Below are 19288 nucleotides of genomic sequence, written 5' to 3' on the forward strand. Positions count from 1 at the left end.
ATGTCTGTATTTGAATTGATATAATGTGGATTAGTTGTATTTAAAAAAATATTTTTCTCATTTCTTTGTGGAATCCCTCTGGCTGTTATGTTTATGTTTTGCATGTTACTGTTAATAAAAAAATAAAAAAATAAATGTCTCCAAAAAAGAACGACAATTTATGGCAGTAGATTGAAGGGTTACACTGTACTCATGTGGTGAAAATATGTTACTTCAAAAAAACGCAACGGAATTTACGTCACAAACGGAGCAGTCTCCTGTAAACATGGCGTCCGTAACCACAGGTGAGTGACATAAAAGGGCCCGGATGACGTGGAAGATCGCTTAAAAAGACTCAAAAACATATTTTCCCCCCAATTATTATTAGGATACTGAGTAAAGATGTAACTTTTATTTTGTTCGGAATGTAGGGATACCATTTTCTGTATGTCTACCTAGCTAACATGGTGTGTACGGACACAAGTCAAGTGCCGACTAGAATGTAGCTAACGTTAGCCGGTTAGCTATTCAAAATTGCTCGTGTATCATTGTTTGTAGTTACATTTTTTACCACGAACATACGTGGGACTGGTTACTAGCTTATCATTGGCGCCACCGTGTTGACTGATATGTACGAAGTTGTAGCTAATCTAGCTAACGTGAACCAACATTTTCATTCACATTAACTAGCTAAATTGGCTAGCAAGTCAACTAGTAGCTAGATTGCTAGCCAACAGCCACACACTAAACGGTAGCTTGCTGCAGGGGAGGGTAGGTCGCTAGTATAACAACTACCGAAAGTTCGCCTTGTGAAAATTGTCATACGTTTCGTAGAGGCCATCGTGACATTAAACCTAGACTGAGAACGGTTGGTTAACTAGTTTAGTTAGGAAGTTATTGTATGTGTTCGAGACAAGTAGCCCACACACTGCAACCAGGGCCCTTTAGCTAATGTTGGGACTGACTTTAGCTGCCTGTTGTCTCCCTCTATTTAGCTAAACAGACACCCTCAGATTAATTAAAAAATATTTTATTGTGCCTGATACTGTAAAATGAAGTCCTTTACACCTCACGGACTTGCTTTTGACGGCAAAAGTATTGTTCTGGGGGAAACACTGGCAATATCAAATGTGTCTATGAACCCCAGTGGAATTTCGCTCACCATAAGAAGCTCCATCATGGTTTTATAAATAACACCCAGCTGGCCAGTCAGCATGCCTGTCCTGTCCCCAGGGTTTCCATTTGGTATTTTCCATTGGATCTCACTGTAAATGGATCTAGCCTAATCAGATGGCTTTGAGTTTTAGCTTTGAAGGTCAATAAGTTTGATGGCTTTTAGTATTGCCATTGAAAACTAAGTTTTAAGATAATCATTTTTGTAATGTAGCTCTTAAAAGTTAAGACATAGGGTGTTTGTTTTCATCAGCTACTTGAACTGTTTTTGGACACCCCTCTTTGTCTTTTCAGCCACCTCGGAGTGGATCCAGTTCTTCAAGGATGCTGGGATCCCTGCTGGTCTGGCTGTCAACTATGCCCTGTCTTTTGTGGACAACAGGTAATAAAGGCCATCTTAACTCCTTGGCCTGGAACAGTTCACCGCAAAATGAAAGATTGTCTGACCTTTTCATTTGATTATTGGTATCTAAGGTACTAAGAGAAGTGTTTTTCAGTTTTGTTTTCGTTGAAGACATTCTTGAGTTTACTAGCAATTATAAATATTTGGGTCTTTTTCTTGATGAACATATTACTGTTCTATTCAGGAACATCTGCCCTGGCCGACTCAGCAAGTAGAGGTCTTGGAGGAGTTATAGGGAAAACAATAACAMYCAAAGATATTGGTTTTTCTWCGTATTCCAAACTGTATCAGACATGCGTGTGTCCTGTTCTGGACTATTCAGCCGGAGTTTGCGACTATACTTGCAATAACTGGGGATATGGGCTGGGAACCCTGTGAGGTGAGATGGGAGGCATGTATGGTGACACTTTGGAATAGACTGTTGGAAATGACAACTGCCAGAATAGCTAGTAAAGTCGTTCTATGGGATCTATCCATAGGGGGAGCCTGGGCAACTGAAATGTCCAACTTTTTTCAAGAGTCTGACTGTGAACGTCTGTACGAAAACCAAATGAAGGGAGACATAGATATGATTTTTTTTAAACTGTTGATGCAATATGAAAAAAAATGGCTGGAGTTGATGAATCRTAAACCCAAATTGAGAACCTTTTGTTTTTATAAGGGTGAATTTGTGTGTGAGACATATTATGTATAACCTACCTAAAAGCAAGAGATCGCTATGTGCACAGGTAAGATCAGGGATATTGCCCCTGTGTATTGAAACAGGTCGGTATTGTGGTGAAATGGAAGAGGAAAGACTATGTAACTATTGTGACCTCGAAGAAATGGAGAATGAAACTAATTTGATCCTCTATTGCCCTTTCTACCACGATATACGCTTGCTCTTATTCCAGAAGCCCACCAGATATACCAAGGAATTATGTGGCTGAGTGATGAGGGGAAATTGAAAATGTTTTTTGTTCATTGTGTATTTCCTTTTGCGGAAYATTTAAATAAAGTTTGGAATAAAAGAAAAAAGGCTACCTATAATTAAATTGTAAAAAAATATATATTTARCTTCTATGTGGTTATTAATGGTGTGTGTATATAGATTGTGTATAGACATATGAATCTTCTCATTGTGCCAGACCGGGTTCAAGTGACTTCTGTTTCTTTCCCCCACTTTTTTTTCTGTATTTATTTATCTGTATATGTTATGTATATATGTATGTATATTTTACTGCTCTAGGGATGTAATTTACTATTATGTATTGATTTGTACCGTTTCTTTCTTCTCTTTATGCGATGCGCAATGCAGAGAACACCGGAAGAAGAATGATAATTTAATTACCATAGTGAATTATTGTAATGTTTGTTTGTGTCAATTAATCACATAAGGAATGGGTTGGCAATTGGCGATTTGACACGAAAATAAAATGTCATTAATTCGGTAATCAGTCATGAATCATTTCCATTGGTTTCGAGAGAAGAAAATCTCATCCATTCTTTTATTAGTAGGATTTAAATATTTATCTCGCTCTTCCCCCCTCTCGCTCTCTCTCTGCAGGATCCAGAAGACCATGCTGATGGACCTCACTAAGGAGATCATGATGGACCTGGGCATCACTGTCATCGGTGACATTATTGCCATCCTCAAACACGCCAAACAGGTCTACCGACAGGTAAGGAGAAGGCTTGTGTAGAGCATGCTCTTATTCAGAGCCACTGGAAATGCCTTGAAGATCCACCAGTCTATTGCGATCGACAGGTTGGTAGACCACCGGTCTAGAGAAATGATGGGCTGAAAGATACAATCACTTCCTGTTGCATCATTCATTTTAAAGAGCTTTTGGCACATCCTGGGAGCACTTCCTCCAATGCAGCACTACAGCTCATGCGAGAGAGATGGTGCTTTGCCAAAATACTTGCTGTTTTTAATGCAGGTTTGACAGTAGTTACTCCAGTGCTGCCTCTCTCCCACCTCCTCTTCCCCTTTCCAGGACATGTGCAAAATGGCCACACAGGCCATAACCTCAGGACAGTCCAGCGTTCAGACCGAACTCCGAAGAACTGCCAACACCCGTGAGTGTTTTTAATTCAAATCAATGAACCGTTATGAATGTCATACCGGTGATTTGCCTTTTATGTAGAGCTTTTCTCAAAGGATTTAACACTGTATAATGATAAGTCACCCCTTCCACTACCAATGAGTAGTAGCACCCATTTGGGTAATGGCGGGAGTCATTCTATGCCAGAATTCTCACCATATGTTTATAATCCTCTGCAGCCGCCACACGTATGATTGCCAACGCCTTGAGCCACGACTCACCGCCAACCACACCAGCCCATCACCCTGACAACCGGGCAATCTCTGTGACCGTGTCGAACAAACAGGCCAAGAGTGGCAAAGCAGGTAGCTACCCCCTGTTCCACTCTCTGTGTGGACTGGCCTTCTCTCTTCTCTCTCTCCATCTGCTGTATCACGAGGCGAAAGCTCCCTAGCGTAGATGTGTCACACTGACTCTCTCCGTCTCCCTTTTTTCTTCTCTACCCCCCCCCCTCATCCTTTCTCTCTTTTTCCCAGTGCTGAGCCGGCCTGCTGACGAGGGGAACGGTCTGCCGGCGAAGCGTCGCCGCGTGACTGCAGAGATGGAAGGCAAGTACATCATCAACATGCCCAAAGGCACCACGGCACGCACCGCCCGAATCCTGGCCCAGCAGGCCAAGAAAGGTAGGGCCTCACCTTCTGGCCAGGGTGAACCAAGGATACTAATCATTCAACCTCCTTTAATTCTCATCCCACTAATATTATGGACTGCCGCATCTAAAGGAAATGGGTCTTGGAATGTCTTTATCTCTTACCATGATAAAGATGACCCCTATCCCTAACTAGAACCCACCATCCCACTCTTTCTGTGTGTGTTTCTTAAAATGTCTGTGTGTGACAGTATATTTCTCATTTTAACTCTCTCTTACCCATAAAAAGGGAACAAGCGGATGTCTGTGTTTGAGCGACTGGGAGCCGAGTCCAAAGCAGATACCACCACGGGCTGCAGCAAGGTGAGCCCTCTCTTTTGACACGTTACATGTGTGTCTATGTGAGTGACGTTGAGTGTTAGTCAGGGCATGGCCGTTCTGCTCTCATGGCCCGTCTCTCTCCAGGCCACGGGTGTGTTCAGTCGTCTGGGCCGAGCAGACGGAGCGGAGGAGGAGCCGGGAACAGCAGGAAGGGCTGATGTAGACGGAGCAGAGGAGGAGGAGGAGGAGGAGGATGATAGTGACGGAGAGGGTTCGGTCCTACAGTACGCTGGCGTCCTAAAGCGACTCCCTCCCTCCCAGAAGAAAGAGCCTGTGGCCCCCAAGCTGGCCCCCACCACCCTCCGCCGCCTAGGAGTGAAGTTCAAACTCCCCCCTACTGACTCTCCCTCCTCCTCTTCCTCCCCCGATGGCCTCCCCCCTGCCAAGCTCAGTGTGCTTCAGAGACTGGGTAAACCAAATGCCTCCCCACCGCCCGCCGACACCCAGGACAGCCGGGTGACCAGCACCAGAAATAAGGCCCGGCCAGGCCTGGCCCTGGCCAGCCCTAAGGTCAGCAGCAGCACCAGGGCTGGAGGAGGGGAGAGTTTTGGGGCTCAGATGGACGTAGGGTCAGTCAATGTCTTTAAGAGACTGGGCAGCAAGAGGACCTAACGCATATCAGGCCATGTCTAGACCTATACCTTTTCATTATTTTTATTTAGCATCCATCCGGAAGGCTAGTTATTGTGACGTGTTGGTAACATCACATAGACAGCTAGCCTGGGTACCAATCTGTTTGTGCTAACATTCCCCTCCCTGTCATGTTATGTTTATTATATGACACAGAGTACAAGGGGTGGAATGTTAGCACAAAACAGGTCTGTATTTTAGGCTTACGGAGAGCTGCTTCTAGGAGGAGTTGGCTCAGTGATAAAAAGGGATTGTGGGAATGCAGGATGTAATGTTCACCGTATCACCTCAGCACTCACCTCCACCGGGCTGTGACTACCGGGTACAGGAGAAGTACAGTCCACTTAAGACGGTCATGCTGTAACTCTAGTCCTAGAATGGACAACAGCAACAGGCAAACAACACATAAAGCAACCTCTTAACCCACAAGCAAGAGCATCTCATCGGCCTCATTTTTATATGAACTGTATTTGTAGAAAAGTGTAGACTCATATTGCTGTGAAGGCTCCACCACCACATTGAACCTCTGGTTGTGTACAACGATCTGCTTGAAAGCCAAGATATTCAGAGTTGTCTGTTCACAGAATAGGAAGTTACCCACCATTGACCTGTATGTAGATGTTATCGTGAGTTTTTTTTTCAGGGCTTATTCAGTACATTGCAGATAGAAATGTAACGTATAGAGCTGACATGATGGTTTTATTGACTAACAAAGAATCATGTTAGTTCTGCACCATACATTTCTATCTATACTGAACAAAAATATATACGCAACATGCAACAATTTCAATGATTTTACTAAGTTATAGTTCATATAAGGAAATCAGTCAATTTATATAAATTCATTAGTCCCTAATCTATGGATTTCACATGACTGGGCAGGGGCGCAGCCATGGGTGGGCCTGGGAGGGCATAGGCCGACCCACTGGGGTGCCAGGCATAGCCAATCAGAATTTGTTTTTCACCACAAAAGGGCTTTATTACAGACAGAAATTCTCCTTAGTTTCATCAGCTGTCCGGGTGGCTGGTCTCAGACGATCCAGCAGGTGAAAATGCCAGATGTAGAGGTCCTGGGCTGGCATGATTACACGCGGTTTGTAAGGCCGGTTGGACATACTGCCAAATTCTCTAAAACGATGGAGGCGGCTTATTGTAGATTATCTGGCAACAGCTCTGGTGGACATTCCTGTAGTCAGCGTGCCAATCGCACACTCTCTAAAAACTTGAGACATTTGTGGCATTGTGTTGTGTGACAAAGCTGCACATTTTAGTGGCCTTTTATTGTCCCCAGCACAAGGTACACCTGTGTAATGATCATGCTGTTTAATCAGCTTCTTGATATGCCACACCTGTCAGGTGGATGGATGATCTTGGCAAAGGAGAAATGCTCACTAACAGGGATGTAAACAAATTTGTGCAGAACATTTTAGAGAAATATTTTTGAGTATGGAACATTTCTGAAACATGGGACCAACACAAGTTGTGTTTATATTTTTGCTCAGTATACATGTTGTGTAATGTTGTGCTTTCCTGAATAACACCCTGGTTTGCCATTATTCCGCATGGTACAGGAACTGATATGTAAATGTCCCCTTGATATTGATACAATACTTAGCAGGTGTTCACCCAACTTTCTTTAAAACAAAAATGTTTTTATTGAACTTCACCAGAACTTTGCTACACTGTATATAGATTTAGAAAATCATGACAAGAAAAAAACAACATCCAAGGTTTTAAGATGTAATGGAACAAGGCACCATGCCTTGAGAAAGTGATCTTGAACATAAACAAGAAAATGGCGGAAAAAGTCTTGCCTGATTTATTTCCCCTCCCTCTTTGAGCCAGCTACTTCAAGAAGCCGTCCCGTCCTCCAGGATCTCAGTCCAACAGTGTGCTCTTGTACTTTGACCATGCTCTTTTAATGAGAGACCCTGTCATTGAAATTGCAAGTGAGAGACCACAGTCAATATTTGGCTTCCCGGGGGAATAGACATTGAGCTGATAATTTATCTATTGATGAGTTCAATAATATGTTGTCTGAATGAGTGGTGTATGTTTGTCTGGGAGTGTTATGTGTGTTAGGGGGGTGAGTCAGTGAGCTCTCCATGTTGTCAGTATTACCGCCCTGGGGATGGGTGTCTTAGCCCCCAACCTCCCCCCTCACACAGAAACAAGAGATAAAATCAGGCAGGAGCACAGCTGGTACCACTAACAAGGCTTTGACAGTGACCGACCGAGAGGAGGGATGGTGCGAGTGTGACAGCCTGTCCACTCTTCTCCCGCTCATTGTTTCAGACAGACAATACATGGAAGAGAGAGAATTCTCATAGACCTTCACTTCGTGTGCCGGTGTCTTTTTAGACTTCAGTGCAGCTTTTGACATTATCGATCATAGTCTGCTGCTGGAAATACGTATGTGTATTGGCTTTACACCCCCTGCTATAATGTGGATAAAGAGTTACTTGTCTAACAGAACATAGAGAGTGTTCTTTAATGGAAGCCTTTAAAACATAATCCAGGTAGAAGCAGGAATTCCCCAGCGTAGTTGTATAGGCCCCTTGCTTTTTTCAATCTTTACTAACAACATGCCACTGGCTTTGAGTAAGGCCAGTGTGTCTACAGTGGCTTGCGAAAGTATTCACCCCCTTGACATTTTTCCTATTTTGTTGCCTTACAACCTGGAAATAAAATATATTTTTTGGGGGGGTTTGTATCATTTGATTTACACAACATGCCTACAACTTTGAAGATGCAAAATATTTTTTATTGTGAAACAAGAATAATAAAACTTGAGCGTGCGTAACTATTCACTCCCCCCCCAAAGTCAATACTTTGTAGAGTCACCTTTTGCAGCAATTACAGCTGCAAGTCTCTTGGGGTATGTCTCTAAGCTTGGCACATCTAGTCACTGGGAATTTTGCCCATTCAAGGCAAAACTGCTCCAGCGCCTTCAAGTTGGATGGGTTCTGCTGGTGTACAGAAATATTTAAGTCATACCACAGATTCTCAATTGGATGGAGGTCTGGGCTTTGACTAGGCCATTCCAAGACATTTAAATGTTTCCCCTTAAACCACTCAAGTGTTGCTTTAGCAGTATGCTTAGGGTCATTGTCCTGCTGGAAGGTGAACCTCTTATCCCAGTCTCAAATCTCTGGAAGACTGAAACAGGTTTCCCTCAAGAATTTGCCTGTATTTAGCGCCATCCAACATTCCTTCAATTCTGACCAGTTTCCCAGTCCCTGCCGATGAAAAACATCACCACAGCATGATGCTGCCACCACCATGCTTCACTGTGGGGATGGTTTTCTTGGGGTGATGGGAGGTGTCGGGTTTGCGCCAGACATAGTGTTTTCCTTGATGGCCAAAAAGCTCAATTTTTTGTCTCATGTGACCAGAGTACCTTCTTCCATATGTTTGGGGAGTCTCCCAAATGTCTTTTGGCAAGCACCAAACATGTTTGCTTATATATTTTTTGGGGCCACTCTTCCGTAAAGCCCAGCTCTGTGGAGTGTACGGCTTAAAGTGGTCCTAAGGACAGATACTCCAATCTCCGCTGTGGAGCTTTGCAGCTCCTTCAGGGTTATCTTTGGTCTGTTTGTTGCCTCTGATGAATGCCCTCCTTGCCTGGTCTGTGAGTTTTGGTGGGCGGCCCTCTCGTGGCAGGTTTGTTGTTGTGTCATATTCTTTCCATTTTTAAATAATGGATTTAATGGTGCTCCGTGGGATGTGCAAAGTTTCGGATATTTTTTTATAACCCAACCCTGATCTGTACTTCTCCACAACTTTGTCCCTGACCTGTTTGGAGAGCTCCTTGGTCTTCATAGTACTGCTTCCTTGGTGGTGCCCCTTGCTTGGTGGTGCCCCTTGCTTAGTGGTGTTGCAGACTCTGGGGCCTTTCAGAACAGGTGTATATATATGCTGAGATCATGTGACACTTAGATTGCACACAGGTGGACTTTAACTAATAATGTGACTTCTGAAGGTAACTGTTTGCACCAGATCTTATTTAGGGGCTTCATAGCAAAGGGGGTGAATCCACCAGTTCTTTTTTTCATTTCACTTCACCAATTTTTCACTTTTGTGTATGTCCATTACATGAAATCCAAATACATCCAATGAAATTACAGGTTGTAATGCATCAAAATAGGAAAAACGCCAAGGGGGTGAATAGTTTTGCAAGGCACTGCATGTATGCGGATGACTCAACACTACACGTAACTGAAATTAATGAAACACTGAACAAAGAGCTGCAGTTAGTTTCGGAATGCGTAGCAAGGAATAAGTTAAGTTATTTCCAAAACTAAAAGCATTATATTTGGAACAAATCATTCACTTAACCCCAACTACATTTCGTAATGAATAATGTGGAAATTGAGCAAGTTGAGGTGACTAAACTGCTTGGAGTAACCCTGGATTGTAAACTGTCATGGTCAAAACATATTGATACAACAGTAGCTAAGATGGGGAGAAGTCCGTCCATAATAAAGTGCTGCTTTGCTGCCTTAACAACACTATCAACAAGGCAGGTCCTACAGGTCCTGGTTTTGTCGCACCTGGACTACTGTTCAGTAGTGTGGTCAGGTGCCACAAATAGGGACTTGGGGAAAATTACAGTTGGCTCAGAACAGGGCAGCACGGCTGGCACTTAAAGGTACACGGAGAGCTAACATTAATGACATGCATGTCAATCTCTCATGGCTCAAAGTGGAAGAGAGATGGACTTATTTCTTGTTTTTGTAAGAGGTGTTGACAACCTGAAGGTACCGAGCTGTCTGCTTTAAAATACTAGCACACAGCTCAGACACCCATGCATACCCCACAAGACATGCCACCAGGGGTCTCTTCACAATCCACAAGTCCAGAACAGTCTATGGGAGGCGCACAGTACTACATAGAGCAATGGCTACATGGAACTCTATTCCACATCAGGTAACTGATGCAAGCAGTAGAATCAGATTTAAAAAGCAGGTAAAAATACACCTTATGGAACAGCGGGGACTGTGAAGTAACACAAACAGACACAGACACATGCATACAAACGCACTATACACACGTACACATGGATTTTGCATTGTAGATATGTGGTAGTGGAGTATGGGCCTGAGGGTACACACTTAGTGTGTTGTAATGTTTTTAAAATTGTATAGCTGCCTTAATTTTGCCGGACCCCAGGAAGAAAGCAGCAGCTAATGGGGATCCATAATAAACACAAAAGTCACTACTTTCACCTCTGATTTGTAGCACCCACCTAGCCTGAAATACAGAACCTATTTTGCTAACATTCCACTCCTTGTACTCCATGTCATGTTTAGCATGACAAGGAGTGGAACGATAACTCAAACCGACTGGTACCCAGGCTAGCAAAAAAMCTTTTTGCACCGGAGTCCTCACCACTCATCAGCTCTCACTGTAGAGAAGAGAGAAGTGATTGTTTGTAATTGCGTGCCAGTGATCTTCCGGGACTATAGGGGACACAGCTGCTTTGCCAGAGGGGAAGTCCTCTGGGTCACTGCTGCTTAGTAACCAGCACAGTCCCACAGCAGGCGATGCTGGTCATTAACGTGAACATGGGCACAGTACATTCATAATAGATGAGTGTGGCCGAACAACAACTATGGATTCTATACCAGTATAGGTTAGTCTCCTGTGGAATTAATGTAGACTAGGCTATACGAAAGGGCACAACACTGGTATTTTTGTGGATCCAATGGAATCTGGTCACAAATCATTGAAATTGACACAATTTAACCTTGATGTCGCTCTCATCCTGCTACCTATCACACTCTTCAGGAGAAAAACAACAGAAGAGTGGCATGGTGCCACTAAGTTAGCCTAGGTAGGTACATTACATGACCAAAAGTATGTGGACATCTGCTCGTCGAACATCTCATTCCAAAATCATGGGTATTAATATGGAGTTGGTCCCCCCTTTGCTGCTATAACTGCCTCCACTCTTCTGGGAAGGCTTTCCCCTTGATGTTGGAACATTGCTGCTGGGACTTGCTTCCATTCAGCCACAAGAGCATTAGTGACATCGGGCACTGATGTTGGGCGATTAGGCCTGACTCGCAGTCAGCGTTCCAATTCATCCCAAAGGTGTTCGATGGGGTTGAGGTCAGGGAACTGTGCAGGACAGTCAAGTTCTTCCACAGCGATCTCAACAAAACCTTTTCTGTATGATCCTCGCTTTGTGCACGGGGGCATTGTCATGCTGAAACAGGAAAGGGCCTTCCCCAAACTGTTGCCATAAAGATGGAAGCACAGAATCGTCTAGAATGTCATTGTATGCTGTAGCGTTAAGATTTTTCTTCACTGGAACTAAGGGGCCTAGCCTGAACTATAAAAAACAGCCCCAGACCATTATTCCTCATCCACCAAACTTTACAGTTGGCTCTATGCATTGGGGCAGGTAGCGTTCTCCTGGCATCCACCAAACCCAGATTCGTCCTTCGGTCTGCCAGATGGTGAAGCGTGATTCATCACTCCAGAGAACATGTTTCCACTGCTCCAGAGTCCAATAGCGGCGAGCTTTACACCACTCCAGCCGACGCTTGGCATTGCGCATGTTGATCTTAGACTTGTGTGCGGCTGCTCGGCCATGGAAACCAATTCATGAAGCTCCCGACGAACAGTTCTTGTGCTGACGTTGCTTCCAGAGACAGTTTGGAACTCGGTAGTGAGTGTTGCAACAGAGAACAGACTATTTTTACTCGCCAAGCGCTTCAGCACCCGACGGTCCATTCTATGAGCTTGTGTGGCCTACCACTTTGCAATTGAGCCGTTGTTGCTCCTAGAAGTTTCCATTTCAAAATAACAGCATTTACAGTTAACCGGGGCAGCTTGTTGGAAACGTGGCATCTTATGACGGTGCCACATTGAAAGTCACTGAGCTCTTCAGTAAAGTCCTTCTACTGACAATGTTTGTCTATGGAGATTGCATRGCTGTGTGCTCGATTTTATACACCTGTCAACAAGGGGTGTGGCCGAAATAGACAAATCCACTAATTTGAAGGGGTGTCCACATACTTTTGTATGTATAGTGTATATGGAATAGTCTTGTGTTCATTGATTTCATTTGCGCAATTGACATATCTTGCCATTTGGATCAGAGCCAGAGGGCATAGGCCTACTACAATCATGTTGTTGATTACAGGTTTTAAAACAATAGATTTGTAGAATAGATTTAGCCTCTACCAGGGGCATATTCATACATAGTCATTTCAACTCCGGGTTATAAATGTTGGTGTGCTTTTTTAGTTATTTTCAGTTTCTTTACACAAATGCATCGTGGCTCTTGAGTGATCGAAGATTGCTTACAGATTGAACTGCGCTCGTGGTGCAGGAACACTGCACGACTCCTCTCTTTCCCACAATTCACCACGCGCGAGCCTGCGTCCGCTGTCTGTGGTGCTGAAGCGGCGCGTGCTGGGGACTGGAGCGCAAACACACAATCGAGGCATCCTCTCGCGGGATGGTCAGAGGAGCTACGAAGTAGGTAGAAGAGTGTTTGCAATTCAGGAATCCAAGCCAATTATTTGTGATTTTTTTATATAAAATACAATTTACAGTAGTCTGAATTGGTGTAAGCTGTTTTGATAGCATATAGCCTATTTGCGCTGTACATGTTAGGTTTTTACACAGCCCTCTCTCTAAATTATTTCGCTCTCAGCCTTATTGTTGTTGCCTGCCCGTCTCGCGCATTCTTTATGCACAGCAAACTGCTCCAGTTCTCCCCGAGAAAATAGACCTTCGCGTCGGAACAGCATGGCCCGGTCCAGTCGCACCCACTGAGAGAGATGGAAGCCAAGCAGCACTCCATAAAGAGCCTGAAGAGCTTCCCAGAGGCGGGGGGCCGGAGCTTGGCGGCGGCCGCGGGAGACGTCGGTGTTGGAGGTGGTGGAGGAGGGTGTCGTGCCGGCTCGGCACAGATGGAAATGGAGGCAAACATACAGAAAGCCATTGACTTCAAGGTGGAGGGCCACCGTTGCTACAAGGAGAAGAAATTCCGGGAAGCGATAGGGAAGTACCACCGGGCTCTGCTGCAGCTGAAAGGGGTACATTTAGTGGATGGAACCACGGGCTCCGAGGTCAACCTCCTGAGCCAAGCCGCGGTCAAACTGACAGAGGTACAGCGGAGAACTGTGGAGATCACGGAGATCGAGTGCTACGACAGCCTGACAGGTGAGTAGCTAGCCTAATCGGTGTTTTTGCTCGGCATCGCGCGGCCACGCAACGGAGGAGACCCCGGCTCTTGAGGGGCTTGAGCCTGGAAAGCTCGTGTTCTGAGATTGAACCACGGCTGCCATTGTTCGTTTCGGTTCACGGGGTTAGGAAGGAACGAGTTTAGACAATTAGCCAGTGTCAAGCATAATTTCCGCTGCTGTGACGCCTGTATGGGAATAAATTAATAAGATTTGGCTTAATAATACATTAATAGCTTGCGCTTTTCACAATGGACAGCGCCAAATCTCGATTAAAGGTCCAATGCAGCCATTTTTATCTCAATATCAAATMATTTCTGGGAAATAATGAAGTACCTTACCTTGATTGTTTTCAATAACAATTATCAAAAATAAACAAAAATAGCTTCATAGCATAGAGCAATTTCTAAAGCTAGAATTTTGCTAGGACTGTCTGGGAGTGATCTGAGTGGGGCTGAAAGAACGGAAAACTAGCTGTTATTGGTAGAGAGGTTTGGAACTATCTTTCTTATTGGTCTATTAACTAATTTACCACCTGGTGATGTCACTAGGCAGGTCAAAATTCTGTCCCACCAAAACAGGCTGAAATTTCAGTCAGTCTTTTCGAACAGCTCTTATACTAAAAGGTTATTATAATTTTCACAATTTCACAGTATTATTCCAACATAGTGCGGAAATATATGTATATGAAACACAGGAAAATCACTTTTTTTTTTACTGCACTGGGCCTTAATGATTCCTTTATTAGTAACTGGCACAGGGGTTAATTATAATGTCGTATCATTTGTGTGCTAGACACGTTTTTGCCTCGAGCCATGTCTTCCTCCTGTGATTCTTATCACTGCCTGTCTCTCTTTGTTGTGCGCCATTAAAGTTTATTTTTGCTTCTCTGGATTCAAAACCTTCTCCCCCAGTTAATTCCTTCGATAGCCACGGGGGGAAACCAGCGATTTGATGTTGATCAACTGTTAATGTAGTCAGTGGAACGGCTACAGTGGGAGCCTGGGGGTTGTATGGTGCCATATCATCCAACACGTGATGTTTCCCACAGTGCCGCTGTGTTGTTACAAAAACAGTTCACATGCTCCGAGGTGGAAAAACATGGTGTGGACAATCGCAGTTTACAGGTGTCTACGTGGATCCTTGAATGACTTCACAAATACAAGTACTACGCCACTATGGCTGCGTTTACACACGCAGAACAATTCTGATATTTTACCCAATTATTGACAAAAGAGCTGATCTGATTGGTCAAAAGACCAATTAGTGAAAAAAATATCGGAATTGGGCTGACTGTGTAAACGCGGCCAATGAATTGCAACCTACAACAATTTGTATCGTTAGAATACTTGACAATATTAGGACTCTTTTCTGGTCAGCATCGTCATGTCTGGTCATCAAGGTTAATCTGTCTATCAAACCAAGCACAAGTGTCAGTTAAATAAGCTATCTATGTGTAATGTAATTAGAAGAGATAAACTGATGTCTTACTCGGTTAAACGTCAAATCTCTAACAAGGAGATTTGAGTAAAGCTGAGCTTACAGATATTTGTTTTTGGTAATACTTTGAGTAAGAAATCGGATCATCTAATTCAACAGATGTCAGTGTAAGAGATTGTCTACTGGCAGATAATCTATGAAACAGGTGAGATTTGATTGTAACAGATACAGTAGTCTGTCTGGCAGATGTGAGTTGGCCTATAGGGGATTAGATGTGTCTGTGGGTCTAATGATGACCGTATGAAATATTGTTTACCCCTGTGACAGTAGTCTGTCTACATGAGAGTATGGCTAAGATGTACCGTAATGCATTGTGAAATCTATTTGGTGAGTGATATGCTATGATATATTTTATGGTGCCTGTCTTATTCATTTTGTTGACTATATCTATGAAGATTCAGCCCCCTATTATTCAGATAGAATATAAGATATTCTAACAAACAGTTAACATGAAAACATAGAATGGTTAAAGGCAGGCTGGGTTGGTGTGGTGCTGGCTGTGTCTCTCTGTCCTGGCTCCGCTGGGTCCTGGCTCAGCTGGTGTGACAGGCTGAAGGTCGACTCTCTGCCCCGTCTTATGGCCCTCTGTCTGGGCCCTGTCGGGAAGATACCCTGGCGTGAAGGAGAAATGGAGACGGAGGTAGGGGGATGGAAAGAGAGGTTAAAAGAAAGAGAGGGAGAGTAAAAGAGCGAAGAAGAGAGGAAGAAAGAGAAAAGGGAAAGCGAGGCAGACGCTGGGCCCTTTCCTGTTGTTATTCTCGTGTCCGTCACCTCATTCTGCTCTCAATTCTCACAATAACAAAGACCCTTTCACAGTAATAGCAGTGATAATGCGTATTGTTCATAGCCCACATCCTCTCAGTGGTGTGCGTTTTTTCAGATAATGTATTTGTGATTATTTCTATTTTATTTTAGAATGAATAAAAATACATGTACATTGCRTACATATTTCATAAGACTGGAGACCTCTCCACCCTACCAACAGTCTGGTTACCCAGAGTTCTGCTGGACAGAAGGTGGCCCCTGTGGTGTTGAGTGAGGCAGTGTTTTGATTGGCCAGCTGTCTTAGTCTCTGACGCATGATACAGGTGCAACAGAGCGAACAGCCTCACCTCCAGCTCGTCTGTGCGGGTGCGTGTGTGTGCGTGATTCTGTATGTCTCAGCAATCGCAGCTCTGAAGAACAGCAGCTAACCAAGGGGGTATCTGATATGGAGGAAGGTGGGGGTACACAGATCGCTTCTCACCCTGCCATTCTCACAGTGCCCATACTGACATTGCTGTGTGTGTGTTGTCTGTTTTTTGTGTAGGGATGTGCGAGCTTGTGGCGTGCGCGTGTGTGCGTGCTTGACTTTGTCGTGACAAGGACAGGCTCTTCCTTCCTATTGTGTGTCTCGTCACGGCACCTTTTCTAAATGACATGGCCACCCGACAAATGCGGCCCAGAAGTTTTCACTACATGCAGCGATTTTGCCGTCAGCATGCTGCAGACAGGGATTGTGTTCAAGACAAGAGATAGGAGAGAAGCCGACATCAAAGGAGACAAGTAATGACAGAAAGAGACAGAGGAGGAAACTGTGAGCGAATGACACAAGTAATAAAGACCTGCATTTGGCTGTGATGGTGGTTTGGAAGAAGGAAAAAAAACACTAAAGAATAGAGAGAGAAAATAGAGAGAGAATAGAGAGGGAGGGAGAGAAACAGGACGATGGAGGTTTGTGCCTACAGTGTTCAATCCCAGATTCTGTCTGAGAGCCATTGAGGTGAATGGCCTATTTGCCGTTGTCCTAAAAGAGACAAAATTCTGTTTCCCCATTGGGCTGTGGGACTGTATCTAAGTGGGTTACACCAGGCAGTCTGTCTGTAGCCGCTCTGGAAACGGTGCTGCAACATGTTGGCCAGAGGGAGACCGTCAGCCACACAGGTTGATGGTTTTTGGGATGAATCATGTTCGCAGGCAGCACACCCACCCACCCAAACCACATGCTGTGCTCACAGATACATGTGATAACAGCAAATATACTGACGGTTTTTACACTCTTCTTTTTATACATGGCACTCAAAGCGCTTCCCAAAATGGAGACCCTATGAGCAAAAGACGTTGAAAAGTCAGTGAGAATACGTCTTTTCAACGTCTTGTGCTCACTGGGGAGGAAGAATATAAAAACAGCAGGAAGCAGTTGATGCGTTATTAGAAAATACACCTTCTTTTATTTAACCAGGTAAGTTGACTGAGAACACATTCTCCTTTACACCAACAACCTGGGGAATAGTTACAGGGGAGAGGAGGAATGAGCTAATTGTTAAACTGGGGATGATTAGGTGGCCATGATGGTATGAAGGCCAGATTGGGAATTTAGCCAGGACACCACCCCTACTCTTACAATAAATGCCAAGGGATCTTTAGTGACCACAGATAGTCAGGACACCCGTATAACGTCCCATCCGAAAGGCACCCGACACAGGGAAATGTCCCCAATCACTGCCCTGGGGCATTGGGATATTTTTTTCGACCAGAGGAAAGAGTGCCTCCTACTGGCCCTCCAACACCATTTCCAGCAGCATCTGGTCTCCCATCCAGGGACTGACTAGAACCAATGCTACTTAGCTTCAGAACCAAGCTAGCAGTGGGATGCAGGTTGGTATGCTGCTGGCATATTCAGATTGCTTAATCAGATGAGGAGAGATCTTCTGTAGAGCACAGACATAAATGTAAAACAATTAGTCGGGTCCAAACTCCTTTTGTGAGGGAGATTGAACCATCTTTTCCTTGTCCGTTTTCCTCTGATTTCTGACTCAATTATTCCTTTGTTCCCTGTGAGTGGCTTAATCGGTGCGTGAGTCATGAGTCACAGCCTTGGGTAGAAGCTGCGGCACAACGTTTTGAGCAGGAATCGCTTGTTTCGTATCACCCAACACCTTTTGTTCACCAATCAGGATGTTTCGTAACTGCCAGCACCTTTTATTCACCCATCAGGATGTTTCGTAACACCTAACACGTTTTATTCACCGAGTAGGATGTTTCGTAACCCCTATCACGTTTTATTCACCCATCAGGATGTTTCGTAACATCCAACACCTTTTATTCACCCATCAGGATGTTTCGTAACACCTAACACGTTTTATTCACCCATCAGGATGTTTCGTAACACCCAACACGTTTTATTCACCCATCAGGATGTTTCGTAACCCCTATCACATTTTATTCACCCATCAGGATGTTTCGTAACACCCAACACCTTTTATTCACCCAACAGGATGTTTCGTAACACCTAACACCTTTTATACACTGTTCTCAAATGCTCTTCTTACTGCCATCCAGCAACTTCCACCCACTTGTGCGTGCGTGCGTGCGTGCGTGCGTGCGTGCGTGTGTGCGTGTGTGTGTGTGAGCTCTACCACTCAGCAGCAGATCCACCCATAGCCCTTTCAGGAGACTGGCTTTCTTTTAGACACAATGCATTAAGCCAAAGAGCTGCGATGAGGGCATGATGGACACTTTAGAAGGTTTGGACTGTGTATTATTTCATCGATGTCCATTAACATTTCACTGCGGCATGTTTCTACTACTCCATCAGGCTCCTAGAATGCTCATGGGGTTCATTTACAACCAGCTGGAGGTAGTCGGTGTATCAACACAACCTCCATTAGCTCCATCACTGGCCAGTGTGCGTGTGTGTGTGCGTGCGTGCGTGCGTGCGTGTGTGTGTGTACGCATGCTTGTGTGTATCTGTATCTGAGGGTCCATATTTCTCACCACATCCATTTCCTCTCAGGGCTATGACATTGAGGCTATCTATGAACTTGTGACRCTTGACTTGCAATTCTAGGCCCCCATAGTAACGAGACTTCAATGAGCGTCGCATCCATTTCTCCCCGGACAAGAAATAGACAACCACGAGTCTTAGAATGAGAGCGCTGCCTGGAATGAGATAAAAAGTCTATTTACTGGGAGTTCCATTTGGCTCCCAGTGCCACTACACTTCCCCAACAATCTTTAGATTCATGACATCACTCTCTAATCTTAATCTCATTCCAGAAGGGAACGGGGGGTATAATACCGTCAGAGGTTGCGCCCCAATTGGCACCCTATTCCCTATATAGTGCACTACTTTTGACCAGGCCCTGGTCAAAAGTAGTGCACTATATAGGGAATAGGGTGCCATCTAGGATATAGACTTAGTCCTCAGTGCTATATAATACTGCAGAGGGGGTACTATCTATCACAGGGCCTAGCCTACTATACAGTCCAGTCAGCCCCCTATTATAAAACCAGAGTGGAGCCGCAAAACTCCTCCCTTTCACCCACTGCCAATAACGTCACTAGAGGAGGAGAGGAGGAAGTG

General features: G+C 44.4%; 2 protein-coding genes across 3 annotated transcripts in view; both read left to right on the top strand.

Annotated features, from left to right (window-relative positions):
- The first annotated feature begins 204 nt into the window (after positions 1–204).
- On the top strand, positions 205–8048 carry LOC111960585 (uncharacterized protein C19orf47 homolog). Of its 2 annotated transcripts, none has more exons than XM_023982652.2 (8): positions 205–284; positions 1447–1534; positions 3102–3216; positions 3535–3616; positions 3822–3947; positions 4119–4265; positions 4521–4594; positions 4697–8048. In XM_023982652.2, the coding sequence occupies exons 1-8, from the start codon at positions 206–208 to the stop codon at positions 5222–5224; spliced, it is 1239 nt and encodes a 412-aa protein (XP_023838420.1). In that variant the 5' UTR covers position 205; the 3' UTR covers positions 5225–8048. The 2 variants fall into 2 exon arrangements, with proteins under 2 accessions (XP_023838420.1, XP_023838421.1); XM_023982653.2 differs by having other exon boundaries at positions 4119–4190.
- A 4590-nt stretch (positions 8049–12638) lies between these two features.
- The window catches only part of LOC111960586 (tetratricopeptide repeat protein 9B-like), a 29800-nt gene continuing 23150 nt past the window's right edge, over positions 12639–19288 (top strand). The window contains exon 1 of the mRNA XM_023982654.3: positions 12639–13423. Within this exon, the coding sequence (XP_023838422.1) occupies positions 13039–13423 (385 nt within the window). The 5' untranslated portion in view covers positions 12639–13038. The remainder of the gene's footprint in view (positions 13424–19288) is intronic.

This window comes from Salvelinus sp. IW2-2015, linkage group LG4p (genome assembly GCF_002910315.2).
Source record: "Salvelinus sp. IW2-2015 linkage group LG4p, ASM291031v2, whole genome shotgun sequence".
In the NCBI taxonomy this organism is placed as follows: domain Eukaryota; kingdom Metazoa; phylum Chordata; class Actinopteri; order Salmoniformes; family Salmonidae; genus Salvelinus; species Salvelinus sp. IW2-2015.

What these genes read in the sequence shown, in the direction of transcription:
- LOC111960585 (XM_023982652.2), top strand. Translation starts at nt 206, where the DNA reads ATGTTACTTCAAAAAAACGCAACGGAATTTACGTCACAAACGGAGCAG. An exon ending in GGCCCAGCAGGCCAAGAAAG is followed by an intron (nt 4,266 to 4,520) that starts GTAGGGCCTCAC and finishes ACCCATAAAAAG; the next exon opens with GGAACAAGCGGATGTCTGTG. An exon ending in CCACCACGGGCTGCAGCAAG is followed by an intron (nt 4,595 to 4,696) that starts GTGAGCCCTCTC and finishes GTCTCTCTCCAG; the next exon opens with GCCACGGGTGTGTTCAGTCG.